We start from the raw sequence: 20,853 nt of genomic DNA, 5'->3' as shown, positions 1-20,853 counted from the left end.
GTGGCAGCAAGAAAACTTTGGAATCGCCTTTCCTTACCATAACCCACACCTGATGAAGCATGTTAATGTACATGTTTGCACTGTGCAGCATTTTTTATAATTTTCTTCCACAGGATCGTGATTTTTCTTCAGCCTGCAGTGGCATTATTGTCCAGGCTGCAATCTGACATTTCACTGACCCCAATCACCAAGTTATCCCACTCCCCTTTGTAGTTCACATCATCCAATTTCTGTTTTCCCTCAGCTCCTGTGTTGCCTGGGTCCAAGCCACATGCCCTGCTTCTTTCCGCCGCTATTCCCCAAATCCTACCCTAGCTTCTAGCAAAAAACAATCTGCTTCTTTCCACATGGTTGCCACAACTGCTCTTGAGTTTCAACCCCTGACTCTCTCTGGGTTTAACCCTAGCTCTGGGTTGGTATTTACTCTAATTCTTTACTAGAAACTCTCCAACCGCCCCCATCATTCCACATGCCCAAACCTCGCCATGCAATCACGTCCACAGGCTTTGCGCCCAGTCATTCATTTGGGGGTTGGAAAAGAAACTGTGGTGGTGAAATAGTGGTCAGTTTGGGGGCTTAGGTGCTCCGCTCCATTTAGCCCCAGACCTTCGGGCCCGTTTCTGTCATGCTCCATTGCATCACTTCTTCCTGTGAGGCATTCAAGAAATGGATATGATGCCATGTATGAGCAGCCACAGATGACAGTGGTCTAAGAGTCAAATATTGGCAAACAGTTACAGACACAAAAACACAGAAGGTCAAGGACAGAGAAGAAGTGAGACAGGTTTAAAAAAAAAAGGGAAGTTGAAAAGATTGTCTCAAGGCGCACATGACGATAAAGTATGAATTATAGATCAAACCTCAGAGAGGTAGTTAGAACACTCTTTCCTCTACTATCCCTTTCATTCCTTTTTGCTTTTTTTCCCTCTCTGTGTGCTTGTACCGCTATCTCACTCTCCAAAGTTGGGCTTTTTTTGCAGCCTGGATCATCCTCATAATAATACAGTGCATCCAAGGTGATTTGTGTTTCAGCGTCTGCGACTTTGTCTCTGTTCTTTGCAGCTGTGAAAAATAAGATTGTGGAGGAATCAGAGATCAAACGCAGCGTCTCATCGGCTCTGTCTCTTGCTGTCTCTCCCACTGCCCTCTCCCTCTCTTCTCCCTAGCTCCTCTCTTTCTGCCTTTCCTTTCTCATCTTCCTCATTTATTTATATGTCCTGACAATTTTCTATCCTACTTGAGCAACAATAGCTTCTCAAGATATAGGAATACAAGACAGATGGTCCAAACATTAATTTATATGTACAATCATTGTAAAAAGGTGTGTATGCATATATTGCATATGAAGACACACTTTTAAAAAAACAGAATAAACCCTGCGAGTGAACAAGCAGCATTTTGTTCAGTGGTGCTTAACAAAGTAGAACCGCTGCTTTTAGCAGGTTCCTCTCATGGCCACTGAGGAATGATCTGTTCCACTCACACGTACACACACGGTGAAGCTCTCAAAGGAGCCTCATCTGTCTGTAGTTGTGTTTGTCTCATCTCTAAGCCCTGTGTGAAGTGGAGAGGAAAGAGTGTTTTGCTCACAGACCCAACATCTCCGCACCACACTGACTGTACTCCAGGGAACTGGCCCTGGACGAGGAGGAAGCACAACAACAGCGCAGGCAGATGGAAAAAGAGCGATACGGGGAGAGGTGAAAAAGAGACAAACTGAGGGGAAATTAAGAGACAGGAACAAATATCAGGGCTTGTGGGGGGGGATTAGAGGAGTCGAGAGACAAAAAGAGGGAGCAGGAGAGTGGAGAGATCTTGAGAGACCTTGGAGGAGAAAGATAAAGAGTGAAAAACAAGTGCAGACAGGACAAGGAGTTTTAGAAGATCCTTGTCTGTGGGGGTTGTTTGTGACAAGCATCTTGCAAATGCCAGTAACTGGTCACAGTGAATACACACACACACACACAGGCTATATACCACACTTTATCAGACGTTCTCCTCATGTGATAGTGAATCTGGGTTACTCAATGTACGTGCTCCTATTGATCCTTACTGTTGCCATGGAAGCACACTTATGATTGACAGTGGCAATTAAGCCTATGCTAACAGAATAGGATGTTGTTGGCATTCACATCAAATCAGTGTGTCTCTTCCGGTTCATTAGCCACAGTGATGAAACCCTGAATTCTAATAGCATTCAGTGAACATTGACTGTGACAGGTGTTGGAATTGGAGAGGATCCATATCTCTTCTATTACCATCATGACTCTTGGAGCTGAGCCAGTGTCAGTGCAAATGTAAATGTATTTACCAGGGCCCCCTTGTGCTGTTTGCTGCATATGACACTGTCATTTTGAATTGTCTCACCTGCAGATTGTATATGCACCCGTTGAACTGCCATGGCAAAACAAAGAGAGGCGGATTTATGCACATGAAAGTGCGGGGCAAATTTGCAGTGCGGCTTTCATTCAATTTGTGCTCACAATCTGTGTGTAATTAGCGTCTGATTTACTCAGGCAGCAGCTCATTACGCAAGCGGACGAGCACCTCCTGCCTTCTAGGTGCATCCTGGGCGTTAAGAGGAGCACTGCCTCTGAAAGAAGCTTTGTGGTGATGCTGAGGAAGAAATACTCATTAATAAAGTAATGACATTTTAAAACATGTACATTATTACTGATTACATTATCATAATAATATTCATCCATGGAGAAGCTTATGTTGTGGGAGTAAACAGTTGTTTCGTGTAGTTTGGTTTAGAAGTGTTGCTAAATTGCGGACTTAATTACAATGGAGCTTCTACACTTGTTTTGAATTGTATGATATAATGACAAAGATAATTTGTAGAACGCCACACACAGATAAACTTCACATATTTCTATATGTTCTTTGGATAATGTGAATTACTGTTTTAATTGCGCTTCACACAGCACAGTGACATTTCCCCAGGCGATGGAAGCTACAACATTCTAGCTTTTTGTTGTTAGTGGTTTTTGTTCCAATAAAAAATACATAAAAGGCCTTGAATTACTTAAAAGAAGCAGAAACAAATGAAGGACATAGTAGTTTATTACCTGTTGCTAAACTGGAGCAAGCGAGTAATTGAAATCATTTAGGAACTCCAGCAGCTAACATTGAAAGTTGCTGCCAGGCAATCTTAAGCACATCACATAAGCTTTGTCAGTTTTATTGGATAAAATGACAACAAATAGCTATTTAAGTTTGATGTAGTTGTTGATCAACACCAGTACCCTAATGATTTTGTCAAGTGCTGAGGATTGTGACTGTCAACAACTTATTTTACAGCTATTACTCTCTTTTGACCCTGGAACTGACTGCAGTTGGATGTTTATGTATGTACAGAGTGTGATCTGCCATAACATTTAGAGCAACCATTCCCAGAGTAGTTTTACAGAAAACACACAAAATTAAATGCTATAAATCACAGAAACTATTCCGCAACAGTGCCTGAAAGGAGATTTTTCTTCAAATATGTAAACATGCAAACCCTTCACAGTTTTATAATCATAGTGTTGAATTGATTTGAATCACCATGAGTCAGAGGACCTCAGACAGACTTAAAAAATAAATAAAATGATTTAAAGTGGGTGTGCCTCGCCATTCAAATGTGGGTTTTAAGCAAAGGTAACACAAAAGGAAGAAAAGAAATAAGCAGCATGGGGATGTTTGGATGTACAGTTATTTAAACCGATCTATTCTTAGGGTGGGTCTCTTGCAAAGCCAAAAATGTTGCTCCATTCTTCAGTGAAATGATGTAAAAAAAAAAAAAAAAGGTGATTTGAATTGACACCCCCTCAGAGTGACCTTAGGCTGATGTCATATTCCTGAATGAATCTGATTTTTCATTTGCTACATTGATTTGGGAAAAAACTCAGGTCACTATGGTAACTGTTGTGCAAATGTGTCACGATGGGGTGTGTAACTCACTTTATCTAATCCCTGCTATCTACCATCTGTAACCACAACATCATCAAGTAGCTCAATACTCTGCTGCTTTTCTAGTAGCCAGAAGAAATTGTACATTGTATGATTCCGCAAACCACAGATATGTGACATTTGTATGTTTTATACGTATCATATCAATGTATCTAAAGGGATGGCATTTTAAGCAAAAACCTGATTTTTTCCTGACCATAACCAAGAGGTTTTGGTGACTAAATATGAGCACATGTTAACCTCAGTGTTGTTCAAATGTGAAGAAATGTAGTTTCAACATATTTGCCATGTAATTATGTACAAATTTTACATACCTGTGGTTTGCACGTACAACGTACAATGCCAGCATTTCTTCGAACAACTGGGTTGCTTCTCTTTCCAGCTCTTCATGCACAGATTTATATGTAATGGACACTATAAATAAGTGGTAGCACACAAACAGAACCACACAAGCATACCCACCCACAGTGGGTATCTTTCTGAACCTGGGTAGGAGGGGAAAGAAAAGGACAGCTGCTGCAGGACTTGGAGTACCCCCCAAAATAAAAATATAGGGTCACACTGTAGAGCGCTTTTTAGGATGTAGCTCTGTGTGTGTGTGTGTGTGTGTGTGTGTGTGTGTGTGTGTGTGTGTGTGTGTGTGTGTGTGTGTGTGTGTGTGTGCGCGTGCGTGCATTTATACAGCATGGCTTCAAAAATCTTGTCTTTCACAGTGTTTTTCCTCAAAAACCTTGTTTTGAAAATGGAAGACAGCTCCATCATAATGTTTGGGAATTAGAGCTAAGTTTTGGCTTAAGTGCAGTGTTTCTAATAAGAGGCTGAATAGTAGCGAAATACTTTGTTGATACATTCTTGGGTCACCACGTTTGCTTGAACAAGGGCCTTGCAAGTGGAATATGCTCTCTTTACTCGTTCTTCTGTATCTTTAGCTGAAGTGTACAGATGTACTGTTATGATAGCAGATAGCACTTGGACTTCCTTGGAGTGCTAGCTTACAAGTCCTACTTACAGTCAATGGTTTACGTGTGCCAATGAAGGATGTTCAATATTTAATTAACTCCAGTTGTATCAATAATTAGTTACTCCAGTTGTATCCTCTTTGTGGTGCCTTGGCAGTAATTCAATTAGAAGATGAGGCTTGTGAAAAAGGAGGATTTGTGTTATCAGATGTACAGTATTTCTGGAAAAGGTGGAAATAGGACAGTCAGACACCTGCAGCTACCGCTGTACCACCTGTTCACCTGTTACTTTTTTTGGGGTTTTTTTGCTCCAGAACTGCAAGTAAAAAATAAGTGCCATGGAGCTGTATAATGTGGATAATGGAGCTTACTGTCAAATTGAGATGTTAAAATGTTTTACCAGTAGATATTTTAGAAACAAAACAAAACAAAAACAGTTTGCTTACAAACACATTGTGTTGTCAAAAATATTGAATTGTGAACTTGCATGGACACAATAAGACAAAATTTTCTCCTAATTTGAATGTGTGCAAATCTTACAATGTGCAGCACCAGTCGGCTGCAGCAAAGGAAAAAAGTTTGATCTGTCCTACATTTTCATAGTTACAAATGGATCAGTGTTATGAGTCATGTTCTGTCCCTTTGAGACAGGTATTCTTCATGTCCCATATTCCTAATTATGTAATCATGTCCCTTAACACGCACACATACAGACCTACTGTGCTTCCTGTCTCCCTCATGTGAACCCTCTGGGTTTCGCTATGTGGAGCACCAAATGAGATCACGTCTCATGTCGAGGGGATAAGCCTCAGACAGCAGAGAGAAAGCAAGACAATCAATTTCAAGGGAATGTCCTGATACATGCATGTGTGCAGGGCTGCGTAGAGGCTACTACAAGAATAGTATTGTGATTGTATTCTGGAGTAGTACTATTTTGAAAAATGTGCTCTCTTTTATTTTTTACATAATTTAAAGCTCCTACCTGCCTCTTTTCTCTGTTATATCTTGTTTATTGTGCATTTTAATGGTGTATTGTGTTATGTGTTTGTATGTACCTTTGCTGTTGTTGAGCAAAGCCAAAGACAAATTTCCACAAAGGTGGTGACAATAAAGTCTGTCTGTCTGTTCTCTATCAATCTATTGATGCATCGCTCTATCTATCTAGCTAGCTATCTATCTAACTATCTATCTATCTATCTATCTATCTAGCACAACATTTGAATATCTATAATACGGGGTGGTAGTATGTGCAAGTATTGGAGTAAGGATTTCAGACACACGAGTCCCCTATGTATCTATTTATTTATTTTTGCAATTTGTGGTGCTCAGGCTTATGTACTGTATGTAAGTCTTGAGAGGAGAGGTGTTTGTTTTGGTTTGGTTTGGTTCGGTTTGTTTTTGCAGGCAATTTTGGTCAATGCCTAAGTTTATCTCCTACTGCAAAATAGTATCTCCTGTCTCTGAGATGTTGTCTTCTTTCTAGGAGATGATATCTCCTTGGTAATACAATATCTCCAGGGTAAAATTTAAACTTTTGCCAACGTTGTCTGCAAACATGTTTTTTTTTTCACTTTGACTCTCAGGGTGTCATACCAATACTATCTTTGCTACAGCTGCCCTTAACAACTAAAAAGTGAGCAACCTATTTTATACTTTGCCCAATTGTTTAGCCAAGCATATGCAGCCCTGACAGGGGTACTTGTTGTGCCATGGATTATCACAAAGTTGACTAAGTGGCCCTCTTTGTGTATTCAGGGACAAATTTGCAATCAAATCAAATAGATTACTGACCATTGTTGAGGGCAGAGCGATTGAAACTAAGTGCATCCATAGTGATTTGTTGGTGCATTCACATCTGTTTTTTATTTACCTCTGAGCAGATCTTACACATTTTGATGCAGCTTTGTGTTTATATCCATCTGTTATTTGAATCAGTCAAATATATTTAAAAACACATCTCTTTTGCTCTGCAACTGCAAAATAAGTGAAGAAAGGTAACCTAGCAGGTGCCTAAGGTCAATAGATCTACATGATAATATGCCGTTTCACACATGTTTTCTGTAGTAATAAGTAGATTAAAAAAGCGGATGGACCTGATTCGCTGCCTGCACCTCCGGGGGGAGCGTGCACCGGAATAGACTGGAACGAGTTCAATTCTCTGTCGGAATTAGAAAGAAGTCTGAATTTGGAGCACGAGGAAGAAATGTGGCCTGTTCCTCAGAGAAACTGAGTGAGGTTCTCTTTGTTGTTTTCATGGAATGATGATGGAAATCGAGAGAATGTAAAACAGAGGAGAGGTGGGATGAAAGACGTGAGATGAGAAAACACTGCACATAGATAGACAAACTGTAATATCAGACAGCATACCATCGATGTGCTGAGAATCCATCTTGATAGGTTTAACTCTTCCTGTGAGCCTACACCTTAAATGGGGACATGCGTATGTTCACTTCTACGCATGCACATGTATGTATAAGGCCGAGGTTTGTGTTATGTGTGTGTAATTGTAAGTATGTTTTTCCCAGCCGCTGAGCCGGCAAGAGGACAATGTCTGTCATGATGCAACAGGCAGCTAATCCTCTCCTTATGTAAACGCTTGACTGCTATTCAAATGACATGCAGATGGGATAGAGAGCTTAGGTTTTGGCAGGATAGTGTCATAACAAGGAATGTCTGTGGAGACAATGTGCTGTCAACATTTGGGTGATTAATGCTGCACTTCGTGTTTAAAAAAAGATAGCCTCCCCTGAGGACTGAGGAGGGATTTGCAGGTGCGTGTACGCAGGTATCGGCCAAAGCTTGATGACCTCATAGCACTAATAGGTGGGGGGACCAAGGGGGGGATGACTAAGTGCAGATGCAGTAGTCTAAAAGGGGAGCTGTTTGGGCAATGCAGCATGCGTATATTAACATGATGAGAAAGAACACCAGCTGAAGAAAAAAAAAAGTGAGAAACAAGCCCTGAGGAAAATTGAGACTGATTTTGGGATGCCTACTGGTGCCGTGAAAAGGATTATTCTGAGACGATGAAATGTTATAGGAATTTGGTGGAGTTGGAATCCATTTATCATTTATTAAGATTCATGATTCAAGATTGTTTCATTTATTCTTCAGTGCATTTGTACAAAAAGTGTAGGCAATCCAGGCAAAATGCAGGCAATATAATATATATGTATAACATTGCAAAATACAAATTATCTGAGGAGGAAGTAATACAAATTTGTCTTTGTCATTATATATCATACTGTATCTATCACACAATATCACATTTTTTCTCGTTTCTTTTTTGTATTCTCTTTGACAGATTCTCCATTATTCCAAGGATCTATCCGTTAGAGTCATAGCTGAAGCCAAAGAAGGGACTATGAAGACAAGCTGTGACACCCCGCATTGCAGCCCAACAAGATATGATATAACATGGGTCCCCTGCTAATCACCATGATGACCATAAAGCTGTGACTGGCATTGTAAAGCCTTCACCCCTTTTTCGGCACCCAACCCAGACCCTTTTTCCTCCTCGGAAATCCTATCTCGCAACCATTGTTGCTTCCCTTTCTCCTGCAAACACAACCTCCTCTCCTGCCTGCACCTACGTTTTTCCCCTAAATAATTCTAGCTTCCCCTCTTTCTTTCTCTTTTCTTTTCATCGGCATCATGCAGGGTGCCTCTACCACCTCCACTCTCCTTTTTCTTATTCTTCCCACCCTCCTATTCTTCTCTCACTTTCCCCACACGGTCAATGGAGACTGCTGGCTCATTGAGGGCGACAAAGGATATGTGTGGCTGGCTATCTGCAGTCAAAACCAGCCACCGTATGAGACTATCCCCCAGCACATCAACAACACCGTCCATGACTTGAGATTGAATGAGAACAAGCTGAAAGCTGTGCTCTTCAGCTCTATGTACCGCTTCACCAACTTGACTGACCTCAACCTCACCAAGAATGAAATCAGCTATATTGAAGATGGAGCCTTTGCAGGACAAGCCAACTTACAGGTGAAGGGGGAATGAATGATAAAAGCTTTTAGTTTAACTCAAGAATATGCTGTAGTTTGCAATATATTTAGACCTAGGACTTGGACATTCATTTCAATCTGGACCCCATGTCCCTATGTTTTTGTGTCTAAGTCACAAATGACAAAAATGATTTTTGAAAAATTGGTCCAGTATTGGTTCAGTCAGTGAGAGTGCTGCAGGCTGAAAAGTTATCCCTATGTGCAATTGTAAAGAATTTCTATCCACTAAAAGTGCTTGTTTTTGCCACTGACAGACTCAGATTGTTAGTATAAGAGTCTGACAACAATAGGGAAAGGATCATTACAAAGAAACAGAATGTTTTCCCTGACATTTAGCTGATCTTGTCTGTTTGTTAGTGTTTGTCAAGGTTTCCACCATTGTTTTCCTGCGACAAGTCAGCCCAATTGACTGAATATAAAGATGGATGACACGTTACTGCCTACCCCCATTATACTTGAGTCAAGTCAAAATTTCCTGGATATGGCCGCTGCCATCTGCCATCTGCTGGTGACGTTATTTAGGAACCAGAGTCTGGACAGTAGCCATCTTCGCAGTAGAGGAGTTTTGCCAAAACAGCCATCTGACCAATTGCAAGCAGCGTTTCTTGATGCGAGCACGCAGATAGGCTGACACAGCTGTCTATCGTGGCCAAAAATCCCCTTTTTTTATGAAATTATGAAACTCATTAAAACAAAATTTTTCAGAAGAACGATCACTTGAACATACATCAGGGTTACGAGAACTACCTAAAATGACATTTTGAGTTTTTAGTTTGGCACATGTTGCAGCTGCAAGCATTGAGGGGGCAGGGCTTATGGCCTGTCTGTCAGCCTTTATATACAGTCAATGGTCAGCCCTTGCAAAATTTCAAAAAAAATATGTCTCGGGTAAGACTTGGTCATAATAACAAATAGACCAGTTAAAGGTAAGAAGAAACATTTCATCTCTCAGTAGGGTCTGTAATGTTTTCAGAAACTTCTAACGACATCTCAGTGGCAAAACTGTTATTTTTAAATGATTTAAATTGACAGTACACAATTGCCCATATGGCTTACATTCTTTTGCAGCTGTGGCTGTAGCACAGCCCAGTACTGGACCAATTTTAAAAATTGTTGTCTCCATTGGTCACTTAGACACAAAAACATAGGGAAATAGGTTTCAGGTTGAAAAATACAGACATTTCCCTTAAATTTGAATTCACATTTTAATATAATTAGTAAAAATTACAACTACAATTGAGCACACAATGTAACAAAAGAAATAAAAATGCCTCAATGCTACTTTTGTGTTTTCCTCAGGTTCTTCAACTGGGCTACAACAAGATGACAAACATAACTGAGGGTATGATGAGAGGGCTCGGACGCATGCAATGCCTCTTCCTCCAACACAACCTTATTGAGGTTATTGCCAGCAATGCATTCTGGGAGTGTCCCAGCCTCAGCAGCATTGACCTGTCCTCCAACAAACTGGCCCGCGTTGACCCAGCCACATTCACAGTTCTCAGTCGGCTGATGGTGTGCGAACTGGCAGCAAATCCGTTCCATTGTGGTTGTGACCTTTATAGCTTCCTCATCTGGTTGGAGTCCTTCAACAATGTCACACACACCTATGACCGCCTCCAATGTGAGACACCCCGCGAAATGTTTGGCTACCCCTTACTCATTGCTGCTGGGCATGCTGGTCGGAATGCCAAAAACATTTTGTATCATCACTGCCGAGATGGAGTGATGATTCCGGGGATGACTTCTCTCCCACCAGATCTGGATGGTCCTTCTGGGATCGGGCCAGAGATGTTTAATGGTGTTGGGCCATACCACCAGCCCACCACCTCTTCCTCATCCACAGAACACAGCTTCATTCCCAGCATCAAGCTCCATCATGTCGCTTTGTCATCCGCCTCTCTCCTTGTGCAGATTCCAAGGCCCTACAGCAAAATGTACATTCTAACACAATACAACCACACATATGTGTCTGATGTCATGAATTTGAAGAACAAGAAGGAGATGATTACCCTCAGCAAGCTCAAGCCGCACACCAATTATACTTTTTGTGTAGCATCCATCCGCAACTCTCAACGTTACAACCACACCTGCATCCAGTTTTCCACTCGGGCTCAAAATCAAGATGACATGCTCCCCACACCTTCCACCACTACTCACTACATAATGACCATTGTTGGCTGCCTTTTTGGCATGCTCATTGTTTTAGGCTTTGTCTATTACTGTCTACGTAAGAAACGGATGCATGATGAGAAGAAGAAGTCCATCTGTGTCAAGAAAACTATACTAGAAATGCGCTATGGACCAGAGGTGGCGGCCGCAGTGGCAAATGATCCATCGGCAGTCCACAAGCTTCAGGAGCAGTCCAGAGAACATCATCAGTATCAGCACCACCATGGAGGCAAACTTCCCATGTCTGCATCCTCAAGCTCGGGAATGCTTCACTCAGCCAACACCAGTTCCTCCAGACTTTCCTCAATTCCGCAAGTGGAAAAGATGGCTACAGCCTTTTCAGAGGCCATGGCTACAAGTAAGGGAAACTATATGGATATAAGAACTGGAGGGGCAGGGATGGAGAGGATGGGAGATGGTGGGCATGGTGGTATAGATATGAGAGATGATGATGGAACTGATGTTGGGGAGGACTCGGATGATGACGGACATGGCTCAGCATCAGAAATTTCCACCATCGCCATGGAAGTGGACAAGGTTAACCAGATCATTAACAACTGCATTGATGCACTGAAGCTGGATGCAGCAGCAGTTGCTGCCTCAGGGGCCTCCACTAACCCTATATCTGGCTCCAATCCCACCTCCCCTCCTCCCACCAGCACGTCCTCCCTTACTCGTGGCCTAATCCCACTCTCCCAAGGGGTGACAGAGACGTGCCAAGTCATGGCTCCTAACAAAATACCCCCTCCGCCTCCACTCCCTGCCTTGAATACCCCTCTCTCTGAGCGCCCAGGCATCAGTGGTGGTGGTTTTGTTGTCACTCCCCCCTACAGGCCCCCTCCACCAGCCACCGCTGTACGCCCCATTCAGCGGCAAATGAGTGCAGATGCAGCTGTGGTTATTGTAAATGCTGTCAAGAAACAGTGCAGCACCACCTCTTGTGGCTCCATGGGTCGGGACAGAGATCGTGGTGGGGCCAGGGTATATAGCCTGGACGTTCCTGAGCCACGGAGCCCAGATGCCTGTAATCAACAGCAGCAGCAGCAGTACCCAGACCGTGCCAGTCCCGTGGGCTGTGGGGAGCCCCTAGAGAGGCTGCCTTTAGTGGGGAGTGGGAGCTGCGGTGGAGGGGGTGGTGGTGGTTGCGACAGTGGTGGTGTTGGTGCCCAACATCAGGACAACCAGAAGCAACACCATTACCATCAACAGCAACAAATACAACAGCAGCAGCAGCAGCAGCTGGAGGTGCAGCAGGACTACCACTGCTCGGAGCACCGCCACTCCGTCCCAGCTCTATATTATGAAGGCTCCCACCAAGGCTCCCCAGCCCAGAGGGTTTCCTTCCTAAAGCCCCTGACACGCTCCCGCAGGGATGCAGCGTCTTATTCCCAGCTTTCGCCTGCCCGCCACCATTCCAGTTACTCTGGCTACTCCTCTAGCCCAGAGTACTCCTCAGAGAGCTCACTGCGGATCTGGGAGCGCTTTCGTCCCTACCGGAAAGGCCAGCGTGATGAGGCATGTTATGTGACGGCTGGAAATGCCCTTAGAAAAAAGGTGCAGTTTGCGAAAGGTGAGGACTTGCATGACATCCTTGATTACTGGAAGGGGGTGTCAGCACAGCAGAAGCTGTGACTGGGGGACCAGAGATAGGCATTGTGGTAAGGAGAGTTTGGATACTCCTTTTCCTGAATGGCCTGTGGGCCAGAGAAACAATGTGAAGATCATGGGGAGAATAAAATAGGACAAAATTTTGCCTTTGGGTTTTTTTGGCATGCTAGGTGTATAGAATATTGTGCTAAAGCAAGGACTGTGAAACTGTGCCTGGGATATGAGAGTCATGGTGTTCTATTTTACACTTCACTGTAGCACCATTTCTGTATCATTCTCATTGCGTGTTTTGGGGTTTTATTTATAGCACAGGGAGCAAATGCCAACTCTGTAATTTAGTACTCTTTCAGTGATCATGTTTTGTGATCCTATGGACCGTCTTTATCAGTGCCATGTTTTTATCTATGGGTAATCACAGAAGGTAAATGCTGATATTCTTCATTTAAAGGTTGTGGGATCCAATGTGTTTTTTCCTATTTGTTATTGGATACTGTTTCATTTTGCAGAAATGTTTAGATTTCTAAGCGAAGGCAGACTATGACAGGTGGGATCTGTGCTCTGTTACAAGTGACAACATACTGTTTGGTGAAGAGATCTGTCAAATGCAGACCCCATCTCTCTTCCATGAGATCCTTCACGTGGCTGAGGTATTTGCATTTCAATAGCATCTCACACTGAAAAGAACAGAGAAATTGGAAACAAATGAACAATGGGAAAATAGTCATGTGGGCTTGCAGCATGAAATATCCAGCACGTTCTCATCCTGGGCTGTCAAATACCAGCGCTCCAAGGTTGTCAAATACTGACTCTTCTCGTGCCCATTACGTGATACCAACGCCAAAGGCACCCTATAACTGTGTATGACATACAACTGTTTCTGTGGTGAATCTTGTTGTAACACATGGTTAAAATTGCCCAGTGGTCATGGTTAGGTTTAGGCAACAAAAGTACTTGGTTGACTTCAGAAATAAACACCATGTGTTGTGTAAAAAAAAAAAAAATACACCACACAAAAATGTAATTTATGTAATGGTATGTTAAAACAGCATTGACTTATAGCACTAACTTTTAATCTTACATGGGACACTTACAGTGGTATCCTGACTAAATTTGTTTGACTCATCCACCACCCCTACCCCCTACCCCCTACTCTATGCACTCTACACAGATTTTCTCACTCTTTATACTACATCAGTTGATCTGAGCATCTAACACTGACCCAAATTGGTTTACATTGGAATTAGTTGAAAGCCTGGTGCATCTCATAGATGCCATGAGTACCTTTAGTGTCTGTATTGCACACCAAAAGCTGTGGCAAAGTCTCAGTTTTTGACAATCTGGGAATGAGAACGGGCCAATAAACCATGAGGGAAAGACTGCATGGAACCTAAGACTCTAATAATGCTTGGTTGCACTTTGAACTGTTCAATACGTCTTTCCAACTAACCGCTCTTGCTTGGTTCAGTGAGTGGTGTAGACAGTGTCCCACAGAAGTCCTAAACTGTCCCAAACAGCATTTGCCCAAGTAATGATCACAATTGTTACAGTAATTTAATGAAGTACAGAGGGCAAAATAATATTCCCTTCATGAAGGTAATTAGATGCTACTTACCTGCACAACAGGGAAATTTAACTACGTGACAGATGAGCTCACACAATCCCCTTACAAAGAAGCATGAGAGATGTGACCCACATGTGACAGGGACAAAGACAAATTGAAAGTGAGAGGGGATATAAAAGAGAAAAAGGCAAGACAAGCAAGAATATAAATAATTTTCTGCTGCCACTACGGATGTTAAGTAGATTTCAAGCAGGTTATGGGGAAATCTCTTTGCATCATTCTATTCACCACAGTACATTCATAATCCTTTCTCTGACATTAAAACTGGAATGAGGCACAGAGGAAAAGGACACTTCTAATTATTGCCAACCTGTCTCTTCTGAAAATTAATGCTATTGTTGTCTATTGATAACTTAATTAGCCGACTTGTGACAGGCATGTTTGCTTGCACTTTAAGCCTCATGATTGTGTGTGTGTGGCTGTGTGGTACACAGTGGTCAGTGTAAGTGCGTGTTGGCATGCCTTGTCAGATTATATTCTATGTGCCCAAACTGACTTAAATTAATAGTTGTCACATCTTGCCCATTGTCTGTTTGTCAGAGTCTAAACAATATTAGATTAGTAATGGCATGGACAAATGTACAAATATGTTCCTTGTATTTTCCCAGATGTGCATCACATGACCGTGATGATCAGATATACCACAGTAGCACAGTGCCTCTTGCTAACACAGCCATAATCTAATCTCCATTCTTGTATTATCCATCCACCTGGCCTTTTCAATTGAAACAATGTGATTTTCCTAAATGATAGTGTTATTGCCTGGCATTCTGACAAAAGGCATCCTGCTTATCCAAAGTGCTGTGTAGCGTTTGATTTTTTCGCCTCATCAGCTAACATACACAATCTGAGAACCCTTAAAATGTGAAAATTGAATCAGTGGTCCTTGCTCCACTTTTTGTTCAGGGCTATATTGACAAGGAAAGAAGTTATAGTTAAAAGTTTAAATTTAGCAACATTTTATCTCTGCTTTGATCCTCACATCTTAACTACATGATGTTCATTTGTCCCACCCACCACTACCGTCACTGCTCCCGCGAGTCCAGTGGGTTATGGGTTTGGTTTTAGACATGTCCTGTCATGTTTTATTAAAAGAGAAAAGTGAGAAATTGCCTTTACTGCAGGTAGGACTTGGCTCTGCACAGCACATCTCAACACTGCTTTTCTTCTTCTTCTTTTTTTTTGGAGCAGTCCATTCTCTTAGCATGCTTTTGGCTGAATAAATGCAGGTTGAACAGGACTGAATATGCAAATATGAGAGGGTGGTGTGTAATAGTATCTCCATATTGATCTGTTTATTTCTTCCTCCCTCTTTGTTGTCATAAAACCTCTATCTCTGTCTCCTTCTCCTAGTTTTATTAAGATGTGTGCATACAGTCAGGGTCAGAGGTCATTCCCCTTGGAGTCAGTGTTCTGCCCCGAGTGTTTACGATTGACTGGACCACATAAATCCAAGAACCTCACTGTTGTCTTTTAGTTATAGAGTGTCTGGGATGCACCGCCTCATCGGCCTTCTTTATATGATAAAGCACCATGTGGAACTTGGAACTTGTTACTGTGATCGACTCAGACAAATCAGAGGAAAGGATTTTCTTTGCTGGTACCTAATCACACAGAAGGAACGTGGCACGTTTAACTCCCCAGATCCTCAACTGCCATAAGTTTACAGAAATGGACACTGAGGATAAGTGTAAATGTTCAGTGATATCAGGATCATTTCAGCTGCCATTTATGTTCATCTATCGGACAAGATATAATGTGACAGAAAATCCTGATTATTACTGTTTTCATGGACAATTTTTAATTTCATACATTTTCTATTTTCATTGACATATTTAACGCACCAATGTATTTTTCAGAAAATAGTTTTTCAGGGTGGACAGATGTTTGTTCAAATGCTCTTCTGCTCAGATTTAATTCAACCATTTGTTTGAATGAATCTATGTGATGATGATGATGAAGCATTACTGGCCCAATAGAGAACATTGTCAATGCTGGTGGGAGAGGTGCCAGTCTGACTAATGATTTGCAAACAGTGATTTTACCATAGCTCAAATGAGTGCTATTGTTAGACGAGATATTGTGTTTCTCATCATTAATAATTACTTGAAAATCTGCTGCCAAATAAACAAAAGGGAGTCATGGCAAACTGGAAATGAGGACATAGAATTCAAATTTGATAAATGATCCTTCCTATGAGTTGGTCAAAAAAACGGCAGAAACAGGTATGAATACTTGAGATGCTGAGAAACTTTCTTTGCAAGTGCACTCCCAAATTAACTTCTAGTCTGTATTGTTGCTTGTTCCCCTAAAGCAAAGCAATTACCATTGGTGTAGACTAAACAATTGTGGTAGTTGGCCTCGGAGGTTAAGCAGTGGCTGATAAAGTTTTACAGTTATATTGTGGTTATGGGAAGTTTACTTCTTCAATTGTCACTCTACAGAATTGATGCTTTCCATAAAGTATACTCTCGGGTAATAGCCAGCTCAAATAACTTACCAACTGAATTATTAAAATCTCAAAACATTACTGAGATCAAAATACCTGTTTTTTGTCCCACAAAGCTAGCATCAAACAAAAAAACCCCTCTCTTCCTTTTCAGCTCATATCCTCGCTGAACCCCTCGAGGATGGCTCGCTCGGACATCAATGGTCCTTTTTGTAGCACCGTCCTTGTTGTTTGTCTCAGAGCCACAGGAAAGCCAGACGTGAGAAAGCCATCTAATGTGCTATTAATGTTTAATCCGTTTTTTGTGGGAGGCTGGCTAGGGTTGCTTCCCCAATCTGTGTATACCGACACAAAATCACAGATGCTTTCAGTTTCTAATATGTTAATCCTTTGATGCTCTCTTACATTTAAAAGCCTGGCCTAATTAAACTCTGGTTTCTTAAATAATGAATCATCGCCCGAAATGGGGCGTGGGTTTATGTCTAACCAGTTTCTAAATTACTAAAGGAGTTAAATGCTTCCATTAGCAAAGACCACAGTACAAAGTCCCAGTCCTCCCTTGACACATGGCACTTTTTTTACCCATGTGGTTTGTCACTGAAGCAATCTCAGTCAGAGTGAGATATTCCTTTTGTGAGTAGTCATACTAATTTAAGGGTCAACTAAGGATACGCTTTTCTAGACAATCTTTTTCCTGATCATTTACTGCATCGTCTGATAAGGAAGAAGTAAAATGTGCATAACCCAGTAGATTTAAAACGCAGAATCTGTCTTTATAAAAAATCCATGCCCTTTAACAAGTCTCATCATCTAGCATATAACAATATACAATACTATTTTTCCCACATCATAGAAATAATATATAAACGTACTAACTAGTAGCAATGGGCTAGTAGATCGAGACCCAGAGGGAGGAAGCAATAGGGAGGTAAAGGCAGAAAGAGGGATGTGTAGGAATTGAAAAGATAATAAACCATGTTGACTCGTTAACACCAACAGCAAAGACATTCTCACTCCCAGCTAAGTAGCTTGGTCAGTGGCCTTACGCTTGAAACTATGACCCAAAGGCACTCCTCTAGCATCATTTTTTTGATGCTCAGGGTTGACATGGCAGTTTTGGGTACAGGTTACCTTTCAAAATAAACTTCCGTGTTCACAGGATCTTAATTAATTTCAGAAAAAGACCATTGTTTGGGTTAAAACAAGTATGTTTGTTACATAACTTTACTTATGTGAGTAAGTTAATGATTGTGTTATGTGGTGTATATGACATGACACGAATGTGATGTGACATTAATGATGGTACATAAAGAGAAAAAGAGGCCCCCATTAAAGCAGCTAAGCCTTGTTTCCAATTTTTCCCTTAGGCCACTTGCAGAATTTCAGCGAAAAAAAGCATTTTTCCCATAGACCACAGTCACATCTGTCAAACCCATGACAGGACATCTTGAACTGAAAACAAGGTCAATTATGACTGTTCTATTATGATTTTTTGTAACATGGAGATTTTATATTTGCAAAATTTTCCTCCCGATTTCAAAATCGGTGATGGGATCACAATGTGAAGTCCATGAGCCAAGTGGGAACTTGTGGGCGGAGCCAGTGGGTGAAACTCTACTGTGCATATTCAGTGGGCTGACTATGACAAAAGTAAACCAAGACGCTAGAGAAAATTTTTGGCCTGTGAGTCTGGAGATCAGTTGCATTAGATTTAATCAGCACCATCTTGGGGTCTGGTATCTAGTTGTTATTATACCTGTATGAAAAAAACTCAATGTTGACATTGGTTTCATACAGGACGTAAACAGCTGTCTCCTGGGTGAAAGTCCTGTGTTTGTTTGACCGATCCACCGCCCGTCCCTCCCAACCTAAGTGGACTTTCTTGCTCTTTATGCTACATCATTGCCACGGTTAGGTTGACATTCGAGTTAGCTGAAAGGTGTGTGTCTCCTTCAGTTGCTAAAAGGTTACGTTGGTATCAGAGGCCAAGGACCGCTAACCAAGCTGCCCTATTTGACAACCTGGGGATGAGAATGTGTAGGCATATTTTGAAAGATTTTTCTTACTCTAATCCCCCCTCCACCCACCACCCCCTCACACACATAGAACAAGAGTAGACGGCGAAAATGGAAAATAAAGAGGTGACTCAGAAATGAGTCACAGTCTGACTAAACTAAAATGACTCTTTTCCTGAAAGGCAGGTAATGGGCAAGGTCTTCAAAGAGAAGAGAGCAACAAGGGAAGGATTTCTGTCTGATAGCAGGCAGACATCTGGGATAAAAGATGTGGAAGCTGCATGGCTACACTAAAACTTACCATGCGTGATTCAGTGCTCTGCTGCAAATGAACCATAACACACAAACACATACACATACACACACACACACACACACACACACACACACACACACACACATATATATAACAGAAGCACATTGTGGGAACAGTACTAACAAAATATTTTAAAACTTAAGCATTTCTGACAACTGAAAGCAGCCCTCCTTTAAATCCTTAAGGAGGACAGCTTCATTTCCACTTCATTTTAAGGCAGGTGACAGGCAGGTATTAACACTGACAGTGGGTTGCAAATCCTTTCATTTGGTATCTTTAGACCTTTTGTCTAATAGTCTATTAAGTCCATTAGCTTGCTGTGTGGGAGATTAGCCTGTGTGGATAATGTGCCAAATTTGACAAATGGGAAACTATACTGTCTGTCCCCTCATGATAGCCACAGAAGGCACAATGTGATAAAAAATTAAACGCATGCCATTTTTTAATGTTGCACTAATGTGAAATTGTATTTATCTAAAGACTGAAAAAGGAAGTCAGTTGAGACAAATGAAATATGTCTTGGTGTGACTGATTTCTTGGTCACTCTTTCATGAGGCAGCTCTGAGCTCTGCCAAAGCTGCCTTTACAACTGCCAAGCACTCTAAATATGAGTTTGAAGAAATCTAGAAATGAATAGCCTTGTATGTTTGTGTTGAAAGCGTTCCCTGACAGCTAAAAGTCTCCACCAGAATGTACGCCACAACACATCTTCAACTCTTGGACTGTTTTTACATATTCATTTTACAAACAACAAACAAACAACAACAACAAAAAAGCATGACAGTGCAAGACCTAGAACATTCATTGTCTTAAGCAAGCTTCCCCTTTGATTTTGGATGTCTTGATTTTGTTTGAGCTGAAAGAAAGGGTTTGGGTTAAGAATCCTCTAATTATTACGTTTTCAGAGCAGAAGAGTACTTGAAAATCCTGTTAGTAAGCAAGCCAAATTGTGCTAAGATTCACCACCTGATTGGACCCTGTTTTTCAACACTTTTTACACATACACACACAAAAAATATTAAATTACACTTATGCATTAACTCTGCAAGGTTTAGTTTCCAAAGATGGACAAATGACTTAAAAAAATCTGTGAAATATCTGTGAATTTTGTACACTAGATAAAAGAAAAAAAATGCTAAGGTTTAAAAAAAAATGCTTCTATGGATGTTTTATACTCAGCCTGATCTCTTGATATGTCTGTGTGTTTCTCTATTTTCAGTTGGCTGTTTGTCTTTGTTTATTTTGTTTAGGGTTTTTTGTTTTTCTTTTTTGTGGGTGTGGGATGGTTATTGGGAACCAAGGGATTGACTTTTAGTACTTGCAATGATATATGTTATAAAGGTTTAAGAACAGAGAAAGCTTAACATAGTGTACTACATAAAAAGAAAAGTTGTTATATTTGCATGACTCCCTGTATTTTTTGAGAGACAAAAATATATTGTTGTGTACAATGAGTGGACGTACATTGAAAACAAAAACTGTAGGGGCTGAAATATTGTCAAGTACCTTTGATTTGAACATTTAGGTTTTTAGACGTTTTTTTATTCTCTGTGACGTTTTCTATTGACATTCTTACCTATTGGTTTTCATTTGGGTGACTGTATTATATACTGACACTGCATCTACCATCACTACTCTTTGAGCCAGAGGCTGGTGAGTGTGCAGTGCAAAGATGTGGTAAAAAAAAAGTCTGAGGCTGGTGGGTGTTTACATCCATCTGTTACGAGAAACCGCACTCTGTTC

At 41.3% G+C, this 20,853-nt stretch overlaps 1 protein-coding gene across 4 annotated transcripts in view; it reads left to right on the top strand.

The window, feature by feature from the left end:
• elfn2b (extracellular leucine-rich repeat and fibronectin type III domain containing 2b) overlaps positions 1-20,362 on the top strand; it is an 87,181-nt gene extending 66,819 nt beyond the window's left edge. For all 4 annotated transcript variants that reach the window (XM_088069216.1, XM_088069214.1, XM_088069215.1 and 1 more), the window contains 2 exons: positions 8,218-8,909; positions 10,229-20,362. In XM_088069216.1, coding sequence (XP_087925342.1) covers positions 8,568-8,909; positions 10,229-12,733 — 2,847 coding nt within the window. In that variant the 5' untranslated portion in view covers positions 8,218-8,567 and the 3' untranslated portion in view covers positions 12,734-20,362. The remainder of the gene's footprint in view (positions 1-8,217; positions 8,910-10,228) is intronic.
• Positions 20,363-20,853: the final 491 nt, after the last annotated feature.

This window comes from Plectropomus leopardus, chromosome 18 (genome assembly GCF_026936395.1).
Source record: "Plectropomus leopardus strain MGB_pleo_1.0 chromosome 18, ASM2693639v1, whole genome shotgun sequence".
Classification (NCBI taxonomy): domain Eukaryota; kingdom Metazoa; phylum Chordata; class Actinopteri; order Perciformes; family Serranidae; genus Plectropomus; species Plectropomus leopardus.
This window is presented reverse-complemented; position numbering and strand designations above follow the sequence as displayed.